This window comes from Zosterops lateralis (assembly GCF_965231275.1).
Source record: "Zosterops lateralis genome assembly, chromosome: 4".
Classification (NCBI taxonomy): domain Eukaryota; kingdom Metazoa; phylum Chordata; class Aves; order Passeriformes; family Zosteropidae; genus Zosterops; species Zosterops lateralis.
The window spans coordinates 34,421,409-34,433,914 of record NC_139765.1 but is presented as its reverse complement, the minus strand read 5'-3'; the positions used below and the strand labels follow the sequence as shown (position 1 = coordinate 34,433,914).

At 35.9% G+C, this 12,506-nt stretch overlaps 1 protein-coding gene across 1 annotated transcript in view; it reads right to left on the bottom strand.

Annotated features, from left to right (window-relative positions):
* Nucleotides 1–12,506, bottom strand: part of PPFIA2 (PTPRF interacting protein alpha 2) — a 296,559-nt gene that overhangs the window by 58,422 nt on the left and 225,631 nt on the right. Inside the window, exons 8-10 of the mRNA XM_083859151.1 lie at nt 7,280–7,501; nt 6,239–6,385; nt 4,296–4,430 (exon numbers count right to left, since the gene is read on the bottom strand). Of these exons, the coding sequence (XP_083715277.1) occupies nt 4,296–4,430; nt 6,239–6,385; nt 7,280–7,501 (504 nt within the window). The remainder of the gene's footprint in view (nt 1–4,295; nt 4,431–6,238; nt 6,386–7,279; nt 7,502–12,506) is intronic.

Genomic DNA, 12,506 nt, shown 5'->3' with positions numbered 1-12,506 from the left:
GGTATAAATGATTTCCCCAGTTTTGAGACCTTGACTTTTGAACAGCTGCACTCCCTAGATTCTCTACTAGCATCTTATGCTTTAAGATACAAGTCTATCCTTGTAATAAGGGTGTTATTCACAAAGAAAGAGGGCATTATTGAACTGAGATATGAAGTTGAAGGTGTAAATAGGTGATCACGGTGACAGAGTTGCAACATTTCACAAAGTAATCAGCTACTTGTTCACATCTAACCTGTTACCAATGTGACAAAATGAATTGGCTCAGGTGTCCCTTTTTGCTAAACTCCAACCTTTCAGTCACTACATGGACACACTTGCTTTCCCCTCCTTTGTTTTCCCACTACCTTCTGTACCTCCAAAGTTTAGTAAGCAGCTCCTTCAATTTAGCTTTGTCAAATTTGCTTCTTTCATTTCCTCCTCCTATCAGGGCAAAATCTCCCAAGAAAAGAGAAACAAAATGAGAGGGGTAGTTTTGAGAAGACATGTTGTATGTGTTGTAAATGTGAATTTTTCTTTGGCTTTCCTCCCCTTCAAAGATTTTTTTTTCCCTCTAGGCTAGTAAAGAGGATTTACCAACTTCCTTCTCCTGTTAACACATCATATTTTCTCTCTCTCTTGTTCTCAGAGAAGTTTCTGTATTAACTACGTCCACTCCTTTCAGGGGAACTTCTTTCCCCTCTTTGCATCTTTTTCATGGTAGGCATTCTCCTTTTTCAACTTCTTCCCTTTTTAAAGCAAACCACATCTCCACACTGACACAAAACAAACATTAATGTCCCACTTGCCTCCAACTCTCGAGTCATTTTTTATCACCTTTAAAATTAACTGAAGGTGTTACTATGCTAAATGTGGTTTATTATGATATGGTTTCCTCTTCTCCATCTCAGTGCTTCTCTAATGCAGCTGAAAAGCATAGCTGGTATTTGTGGTGACCTGCATACAGGAATGATGGTGTAAAATGCTGACTGCTGTCTTGTGATCAGAGAAGTGACTTGGTACCTCTGCTGCACAAACACCACGGGGGTGAAGGACTGCTAGTGGGAGTGAGTGAATGGAAGTAGGTGGATGTTGGCTGGCCTTACTAGACCTCTCCTTGAACACATGCAAGGAGAAACTGTTTGACAGAATCTGAAGATTCTGGATGCTCCTGTGTCTGCCCCTTTGGAGGAAAAGAAACATTTTCTGGGATAAAGGAAGGTTAATACAGGAGGGAGGGTCTCTCTGCTAGGAACTGCCTCTTCTCCTGGACAGGCAAACAGACCAATACTGTGAGAGTGAGTAGAAGGTGGCTCAATGAGTCATGGAAATCTAAATCTTGGGATACATGCTGAGAGCTGTGCTACTTGTCATGACCAGACAGGTACCAGTGTGATGGCCAGGCAGGACAGCACAGTGTATGGGATCATGCTCTTCCAGGTTAGTCTGCCAGAGGCTGACTAACCCTCCAGTTGCTCACCCAATGGGCAGAACACAGTGAAAACGAAGCCAAAGAAAAGTTCAAATGATTCAGGTAAATTTATGGGTACTTATCCAAGTTCACTGTATAGTCCAAATTTTTGGAAGTTCACTCCTTTATCGACTAGTTTGGGCATGGAAAAGTAGCAGAAAGAGATATCACTAGCTTATATACATAAAAAAATGGAAAACCAACTAATTTTAAAAACTGACACAATAGAAGGATCACAATTTATATCCTTCATTTGCAGAATCCCAGCCTGGATTTATTATGAGCAAGAATATTAAAAAAGTTGAATGCAGAACTGCAACATGCACCTTTTAAATCTACAAGGGTGGGGTGGGGGTGGCAAATAATCATGGCCAAATCCAGAACATATTTGTTCTGGCTTATCTCCACATATGAGTTATTGGTCTTATATTTTACCCACAGCGAAGCAGATAACCCATATTACTTTACTTTAAAATACATATAAAGCATGTTAGGCTTAACTCACCTCTTCCATATGATTGTAACCCCATTAATCTCAGAGAAGCCACTTTGACTGAGATAATACTAAAGGAAGGAGAATCAGTTTTAATTTTTTTGTTTTAGTGTAGAAACAGTAGCTGATTTGGTGGCTCCTCATTTACTTGGTCTACATAATCACTGCAGTGATCACACAGCTCAGGTAGGCAGGCCTTGGGGATTCTGCAGCCACATAATTTGAGCCCTACACACAGCATCTATGTTGGCATAAAGCCCAACTAAGGCAAAGTTAATTAAGCATTATTCAGCCTCTCAGGCAGGACTTGCAGTTGTCAGTGAATAGCTGGCCACATGTAAGAGCACACCAGATAGCTAACTTAAAACTACTTAAGTAAGCTGCAGTGATTACAGTGTCCTTGGTTCACAGCCTCATTTATGTGATCCATGAAAAGTAATGGACTTTAAACTTCAGAGCTGTCAAAGCAGCATTTTAATAAGCTCTAGAGTTTGCAAAGAAATTGTATATAAGACACATAGGCCACAGGCCTATTTAGCCTATTGGACAAATTATGACATTCTTTTTCATGTCATATATTCCAAGGCAGCACAATTTTAACTGAAATACATGTCTTCAGTTTTTCATGTAATCACTGAGAAATGAACAGAACCAGCATTATAACCTATTCCTCAGATTTCCTGCTTGGCAAAAACTTTGATAAAGTACATTAAAGTGAAATGGGGTGGAGCATCAGCTCTGTTCACAGCTCTCTAACCACATCCCATGAAATAATGTAAGAAGACAAACGGAGATGTATATTGCAGCTTTATGGTCACAATAACAACAGTATCTCATGGAAGTCCCTGAGTGTTCTTGCATGGTTGAAATGGGTTTTCTTCTTACAATTTTTTTGTCATTAATAAATGTTCAAGGAAAAATGCAGTTGCAAGAAAAGACATGCTTGAGACTGCCAAATACTTACTGGTGGCTAATTGCAGGAGAACTTATTCAGGAAAAATCCTCTTAAAATAGAAAACAGTATTTTTAAACTACTGAGGGCATTAGAATATATGATTATTTGCTGAATCAGAAACAATTGGGAAAAAAGAAGTTAAAATGCCAAGGGATTGCTCTTCTGTGCACCTGAGTTTTTATTAAAATCCAATGAAATTTATTTGGTTTTTCGTGTAGCTCTTTTTGCTGATTCTTCTTGCCTTCCTCCCCCCGCCACCTCCCCCAATTTTCAGTCTTTCTTTCAGATTCACACCCATTCATACAAACCTAAAGTGACAGTACAAACCCTTGATTACTGAATAATGATCTTGCCTTAATAAAAAAAAACCAAAACCTACACAAATTCCCCCAAAAGCCTTCCTTTCTTTGTTTCTTCTGCTTAACTAAATTACTTAAAAATCAGACTTTATTAATGAGCTGCTCAGCATTTAAGGTTTCACTAAAAATGGAAAACATAGGAACTGCAAAAAGTCCATCAAATTTAAAAACAGCTCAGCACATAAATAAAAGCATTCCTTGGCAATAGAGAAAGGAAAGCTTAGATAAATCAGAATGATATATAATACAGTCTCTTAAATGCATTTTTCTTTGTCTAATTTTAAGAGACAATGAGTAAATCTTAAACTGAAGAGTAAAACATATCTTTATGAAGCTGATACTTGAGCTATAGCATTAACTTCATGCACACCTAAAAGCATTAGAGACCAAATATAAAAAGCACGCTAACAAAAATTCATCTTTATCTTCTTATTTCTCTGTAAGAAAGTAGCCATATGATAAATTTATCAGAGAAAAAAGTTTGAAATCCAGTCAGAGTTCTATATTTTTCTTTGCAGATACATGATACAAAGAATTATTCAAAGGAAACATTGTAAACATGTACCAGAAGTTGTTTTCATTTGTGTTGCACAAATGATCCCACCTGCCACCAGGATTTGATTTTATAGCATTTACTGCAATAAAACTAGGTGTTGTTTATATACACGGTATATGAAAACATCCAGAATAAGTACCTGTGGGAAAGGGAATTCCCTCACTGCCTACCCTTAAATTAGAAACTCTTGCACAGTAAAATGAGTTCTCCTAGAGTAAGTAATGCTTAATTGTATTAGAAATACATGACTCTTTTGTAAATATAGCCTAGGCTAATTTACAATTAACTGCTTTCCCTGTCATCAAAATGCTAAGAATTACAAACACAGCATTAAAATCTTTCTCCTGCACATACTTATCAAAAAACATTTTCTTCTTTCAAATCAGCTCGATGCTGCCTTTGTTTCATCCTTGAGGTGAGGAATCAGGCTGAAAATCAGTGTTAAATAATGGGGCTTCTGGAGTGAGCCTGTTTCTCAGTACCTTAGTCAAAGCTGCAATTCTCTGAGCCAGTTCAGCCTCCACTTCAGGTAAGGTTTCAGCTTTCCTCATCGTCTGCTGCAGCTTCTGCTCAGCCAGCTCAAGACGCTCTTGCAGCTGTCTGTTTTTGTCTTCCAACTGAAAGCCAAAGACAGATAAACAAGCATAAAAAATAAAAATCAATATTAAGGATTTCCCTTCCCTTTCTAAAGTATCAGTGAAATGATAGCAAAACTTACTAACAGGCAAGATACCACCCTTCAGTGCAGGAGAGGTTACTGGAGAGGTATTAACCCAAGCATGAAACAATGTAGGCTACCAGTTTTACTTCTGATTTGAGACTCAAGATCCTCACACAGGTGAATAAAAGGACTTGTAAAAAGGCAAGGAACTAATTAAGATGAAAAAAACTCCACTGATGTATGTTGTATTTATTTGAGCAAAATAATATTACTGGTGCCAGTAAAATGAGAATTTTCTAAATGGAAATTCAGTCTCTCTTAAAGAAAAATTTACATATGAGCTAAAATGGGAAAGAAGTGCAATTCTGAAAGGATAGAATTCTCAGAATTAATCACCAAACATAATTTTCTGAATGAATGGCAACCATATCTTATGAAAAGTTAAAACTGACATTTCATTCATCACAATTAAATCTCATTTTACAGAGGTGAAATTGAGTAAGCTGTGATAACTATTAAAGAGAAATAGGACTTTTTATAATGGCAGCATTTTCTGACGTACTGAGATGCACCACACAATTAAGATTTTTTTAATGGTTGCCGCTTTCTTGTTCAATTCAGGTAATACAAGACAAAATAAAAAAGGAGTGTGACTGTAGACTCTTTTTAATCCTTCAAAAAGCATGAAAAGCTAGGCTTCTCTCATCTCAATGCTGCAAATCAAGACTTTAAGTCTGACCATATATACTCTCAGCCTAGTTGTTTTGATCCCTGCTTTGAGAAGGCAGAACTCTGCAGCACAGCATGACTTACATTGGCAACAATTAGAACTCAGATACAAGCATCTTACTTTTTCCATCGTTGGGTGGCTTTTTTCCCTGAAAATTGAAGATAACTCTTAAAATAGGTAAAAGCTGGAGAGTTTGAGCTCTGACGGTTTAATTTCCCTGAAGAAGTAATCAAAAACATATGTACACACAGATATAGGGGGATGTTTGCATGTGTGTGCAGATATATCTGTATACAATTATAGAAGCAGAGATCATCACATCACACAGGCTAATTTCCCATATAGCACTTTAAATTGTTTAAAGACATGCTGGGAAAAGAAGTCTGATACTGAGGCTGGGTTTGAATGATAGAGTATGAATGACATTCACTTCATGTTCCCTTTCAGTTTATATCATATTCTTCAAATTACAAACCAGTGTTTTATGTTCCGTTTACATTCCAGACTTGGAATCACCATGGAAACAAAGTACCATGGGAAAAAGCTGCACAGTCATGTTATAAGCTTTCTTAAAACATACTCACAGTTAATTTGTGAGTTAATTTAGCTTTTTAAAAATTATTTGCACTCTACTCATCTGTAAAATCATTAGAATATATTATATGCAAATTTTGATCTTTCCTGCAGAAGGGAATTTTTTTAGTTCAAGCTATTTTTTAAAATTAAATTCCAAAATTGTTACAAAAGAAGCAAAGATATTCCACTATTTAGGGAATAAGACTGTGTGCGCTTATGCAAGACTCCATCAGAAAACACAGTTATTTTCCAACACTGAATGTACACATTGACATTATTGTTCACATCTGTAGTAGCTGATATGAAATTTAGAGATGCTGAACAATTTAAGAGTTTTTAGATTAACTGATCTGTTGATTAAAGCCGAACATATTAACTAAATGGAAACCTCTTATAGTAAACTGACAGTAATTTTCATTGTGTATGAAGAAAACAACTGACTGAGGCAGGTATAGCACCTGGCGCAGGATGGCTTCCTTGTTTGCCAGTTCATTTTCCAGCTTATCGTTCATGTCGTGTATGGAGGTGGATTCTCTCTGAGCACTGAGGTAGCGCTTCTCCAGCGTGGTTATTCTTTCTTCCATATCTTCCTTTTGTGCCATTGCCTAATGGAACAGAAAAAAACCCATCAGGAACCATGTAATTAAAATGCTACACAATTTTATACCAGTTTAATTTTCATGCTAATAGTAGACAGGAGTGTGAGGTGTGCTCAGTAGCAAATCTTCAGTTTTAAAGAGAATTCTTTGGGATTTCTTGTAGCTATGGTACATGTTGCAAGAGGACACGAAAAGAAGGACACTCACCCACTAGCTTGAGAGTGAGAAAAAGAAGCCCTGTATTTTGAGAATCTCAACTTACATTGTTTTTGGGATTTGGTTAAGGATTGGGGGATAAGAGGAACACTCCTATGACCTCAGTGGTCAAACCAGCAGTCTGTCACAGAAAGGAATGTGAAAACCATCTACTTTGTCTGTGTTACAATGTGTGACAACTCTCCAGTCCAAGAATGAAAACAATTAGAAGGGTGAAAATCAGGGCAACAGATACAGAATCACAAGATCAGCTAGGTTGGGAAAGACCTTTGAGATCATCAGGTCCAACCTATGACACAACTCCACCTTGTCAATTAAACCATGGCACTGACACTATACCCAGTCTTTTCTTAAAAGCCAGTGTAACAGAAAGATAACTGATGCATACTAAAATAGATTTTAGAAGCTAACCATCCATACGTACTGAGAAGATCTGACTAAGAGATCATATACTGAGAAATTTAAAAGGAGGAAAGAGATGGAAAATTAAATTTTACTTTCATTTATTGAGATAAAGGAATAAATTTCTAGTACTATTTCTTGATTTAAATTTTCTTTTTCCTATGTTTAAGGGCTTTCATCAGTGCTCAACTTTTCCTGCTCATGTACATCGGTCTCTATCAGTTTGTAGCAGATATCACAGGAACAACAAGAAATATGAGGTAAGTGTGGTGAATTCCTTACCTCTCTAATGTCTCTCTGATATTTACTGTTCATTTCCTCTGTTTTAATGAGCTCCTTTCTCGTAGTCTCTGCTTCCTGCTCTACCTCTCCCACCCGAGAAGACAGTGCAGCCAAACGCTCCTTCATCTGTGCCATTTCATAGTTTTGCTTTTCCAATAGCTCCTGAAGTTCAACAACTTGACTGGCTTCATCATTTGAGTCTATTGAGCCATTTGATAGGCGCTGTTAATGGAGAAATGACACTGATTAATTATCTTTTAATGTGGGCTCTAGCTAAAGAATTTCTAAAGCAAAGATTATTTTAACAATTACCAAAATAACTGCAAAGGAAAAAAACATTTTCATGGTAGATAAGATTGGTATAGTTATGAAAAAATATCAGAAGGTTAATTCATATCAATGGATTCCAGAATGTAGCATCACAGAGGGTAATAAACACTTGCATTAAGAGCAGAATACTAGACCTAAAAAGGTTTAGTTTAGCATTATGAATACTTGAGTCCAGATTACAACAATACTTCTAAAAATCACCAAATTGCTTTCATTGGTCCTAACTACACTTACATAGCATTTTAACTTAAATCAAGCTGATGTCATTTGCAAAATATACCTTGCTGGAGACAGGAAACAACATTAATAAATCACAAACTCAGTGCACCAGAAAGTGATTTCAGTCTGGACAACATACTGGTTAAATTTGCATTAGAAACAAGTTCTGCTGAAATAATTTATGTGTTGCTGAAAGCCTTGGTACGAATAAAATTATAAAGAAAAAAAAATCAAGATTCCATAAGACATGCTGCATTTGGGATAGGATCTCAGCAATATGATTTATATTGCAAATGACTTCCAGACAGATGTGCATTCACAAGCAGGACTTGCTGGTATTGCCTCATTACAACAGATATTCACACTAACCTTTTCCAGCATAGGCTACGCCTATGGTTTCATAGAAATTTAATCCTCTCATGTCAAAAAAAAAGGCATAAAGAACAAACAAAATCAGAAATATATGACTTGACCTGCAACATGAAAAAACAAAACCAAAGTGCCTAACCTGTCATTAACTTTCTTCATTATGTACAATTTTATTAGCAAAATTTATACTATGAAGCACAGGAGCAAAGCATTTTGCAGTAACTATATTTTTAAACATCATACAGAAATATTGGCTCTGAAAGGTGCTTATTTGTTGTTTAGGTGATAATGTGCATAGCAATGTATATATGAAAATTTGCTAGCAGGGTCTGAGCAGAAACCAGCTTTCATTAGCACTTTGTATATTTTATTGTATTTATACAGAAATATATTAATGTATTTATACAGAAATCTTCTAGTACATTTTAAGAACATTATTTAACGGCTTTAACAGCATTCTTTTCTCAATCAGCCATAAAATGAACACAGATCAAGATCACCTGCTCCATTGTTCATCACTGAATAAAATTACTTTAAAAATTCACTACGTCAAATAACTCAGTTCCAATTAGATATTTTATGTTAGCTGCTGAAGCATTGTTTATATACTTTCAGGATATCATGTTAAGATCACCATAGCAAATTAAAAACTTATTTACACTTAGTTTGATATTGTGAAAGTGTTCAATTATTCTGCTTAAATCAAAACACTATTAATGTGCAGCAGTCACAAACTAAATAGTACTCAAATACTCAAACAGGATAATAATTGGTAATAATTTCCCTTCTCTCCCATACAAAAAGAGCTTGAACAGGAATGTGAAAATAAGCTATGTCCATAGAAGCAAAAGGCATTCTGTAGATAATGATTCAAATTCATTTTCTGAATTAGTGAAAGGAGCAGGAACCACCCATTCTCCAGAGAAATTTCCCATGGAATAAGCTAGAAAGGCAGAACTGCAACTTCTTCTCTATTATCAGTTTTATGAATAATGTCCATGTTTTATGCTTTTTCTTATTCTTTCTCTGGCCAAAATTTTTTTATCTAGTTGAATTTTTTTGTTTCCTGGTATTCTAGGAGCTTCTTGTTGATGCTGTGCATCCATTGCAACACATTGCAATTAATAAATCAATCACAATGCTGTTGCTGTATATTAATTACAATCCTTTGTAAATAAACTATTAGTTGAATGTTTGAAACAATGAAATTAATAGATCTCTGCTAATTATTACCTGAAGCACTAGAGTAAAGCTTTTCAGAAAAGCATACCCAAAAAAGTTTCAAAATAGACATTCTTAACTATCATATCCCTATACTACAACAAATGGAAGAAATCCATATCCCTATACTTCCCAAAAATGGAAGAAATAGTGTCAAATTAATTGGGGTGGTGGAAAAAAAGTATTGGAAGTAATCTGAAACAATTAGGAAATTTTTAAAGAAGGAATGTTAAAGAAAACTTTCTAACTAGTCAAAACATTCTAGGAGAGAAAACAACAAATGCACATGGTCCCTAGATTGGTCTTAGAAGTTAATCACCCAGATGAAGTGTTCAACAAATTTGATGATGCTGTCTGTCAAAGGTGATTGTGAAAAAAGCTACATACGGACACACTCCTTAAGTTCAATTAGTGCACATGAAAGAATCTAAGACCAGTGGCTATTTTTCCTCGAAAAAAGAAATGTGGCAAATAGCTCACATGCTTCAATGCTTTGAGGGTTTTTTGCTAACCTGTTCACCCAATAGAAAGAATCCATCTGTTTCTATCACATTTACTTATTTAGACTTCAGTGCTGCAGAAGGGGCATTATCATACATTTTCCCCCTCATCTTTCTTGCCTTCTCCAGACACAGCAGGTACACACAGCTGCAGTGTGTGCTCACCTGCTACTCCTGCCCCTTTCCACAGGTTTCTCAGCCACATGAGAAATTTGGCTGGCATCAGACTCTAAGGCTCAATAGAAGCTTAAGACATCTTTTCTTCAGCTAGGTAAGAGCAAACAAAGGTATATGAGCAATGACATCTCTACCCAGCAATGCAGCACTTGCATTCCTCCTCTCCTGGGAAGAATGAGGGAAGAGCAACAGCAAGAGGATGCCTGTTGTGGGTTTTTGTAAGCTGGGATTTTTTTTTTTTTTTGCTTTCTTTTTTCTGTTATATCATCACATCACTACACTAGACAAATAACTGATACAACATAAATAACATGGTTGTTACTATGGGTTTTAAATTTACTTTTCCTTCATAAAGAAAGCCTTTATACTCACCTAAATATAGTTAAACCAGATAGGAGGAGAAACAGAAAGGATGGAATAATCATCAAGTAAATCTGATGACGGTGATGGTGACACACTGCAGAGAAAGGACTAAGGGGATAATAGGGATTAAACAAGAAATATATAGGGGAAGAAGTAAATTTTTAATTTCTTAAGGTCTGTGGAAATGGAGGAAGAAAGGAAATGTTCCCTACCACTGAACAGTACAAACGTGAAAATAACACCCCTGGAATTTTATTTTCTTCTTTCAAGATCCAAAAAGCATAGCAGTAAGACAATCTGCTGCTCACATAGAAATGTCAGCAGAGAGAAGACAGCAAATTGGAGCATTAAGAATAACCATAAATTCCCCCTATATTGCTGCTTCTCTCTAAATGAGATAATAAAAGGAAAAGCAGCTACAGACTAGGTTACTAGAAAAAACAAAGAACAATGGTAAAAGGAACACCATGAGAAATTGTGAAGAAAGGCTAATCTTACTTTATTTGTAGTCTGTTAATCTAATTCATACTGCCCTTTCAATTAAACCCTAGCAGAATAACACGGGAGGCAAACTAATTTGAGTTACCTAGGGAAAAATAATAAACCAGTAGGGACACCATCTATGGACGTTTGCAAAAGAAATGGTAAAATTGTCCCAGGTTATATAGCAAAGTTCTTTTCCATTTTATTTTGTAGGAAGAACTTACGTTCAACTACATATGGGGTAGAACATACATGAAAACCTAATTTTTTTAAAGCAAATCCCAAGAACAGTAAAAAAGCACCTCTAGGTGACGTTTTCTCTCTAGTTGTAAAATATCTGACACAAAATATTTGGCCTAAATACTATCCACCAGTAATTAATTATGTATTTTGTACTAGCCTTTAACCTCAGAGAGTGGTGAGAAGGAAACCAACAACATCTCACGAGGTTATCTCTGAACAACCTGCAGTAGAGACAGGACTCATTAGTGTGACAGAATTCCTCATTTGTGCCTCTTAGTTTTGGTAGTACAAGCACAGGTGGTTCAAAGGATGTCCATATGCACAAGCATTTCCATGTCAGAGATAAATTAAACTCTGTCTAACCATAAGGTACCTTTGAATAATTGAAAGTAATCTAAAAATGCAGAAGTCTGGTCTTTTAGAATTCTGAGGACAAGTATTTTTATGGTGTAAGCACTGGGTTGTGTGGTTGGGGTTTTTGTGTGTATGTGTATTCTCCCTTTTTATTTGTGGTTTTGTTTATTTAAACCCTAAAATTCTGTGCCTTATGCCTACTTTTTACTAGGACACTCTCTAAATGGCAAATAACATAAACTGACACTTCTTTTTTAAAGCAGTATTGGCAAGTTCATTGCACCATAAATCCCCATTGCACCATGGTTCTCACACAAAAATTTGGAAAATTTTGTCACGAATCCCAGGGGGGAAGAAAAGATTATTTTTTAGCTCTATAATGATGGAGTTGCTCCTCTCAATTTTGAAAATCTGGTTATGAAGGCCACATCATCAGGGAAAAGACAGAAATACAGTTTACTTCACAGGTCAAATAAACTTATCTGAATTCTACACTGTAGGAATATCAAAAGTAAGTAAAATAACCACCAGGCTAAATTATACAGATAATTTAATTTTGTTAAAACAAGAGTAAAAATCAGTGCTGCAGCAGTAATACTGATGCTGTTTGAGATGTAAGAATAAGAAAGTTACTAGTGGATGCTTTTTACTGTAGTGTAGAGTTCTTTCCCTCATTCCATTGAAATACCTCGTGCAAAATGTTCAAAATAAATTGATACTAACAGAGACATATTGCTATGCAACAGACCGAACCCAAAGGATAACTACACAAACAAAAGCAGCATGTTCATCATCCATGTAACCAGTACACGAACCGGAGTGTGTAAACTATGCCAAAAGCAGTAGTTTTAAACCTAAGCTGTCACAGTCATTTCTAAGTGGTCGATTGCCTCTGTGTTTGAAAATCATTTTACTTCTGTAGGTTGTTTCACACATTTTGGTCTGTGTCAGGCAGTAATCTGATCATT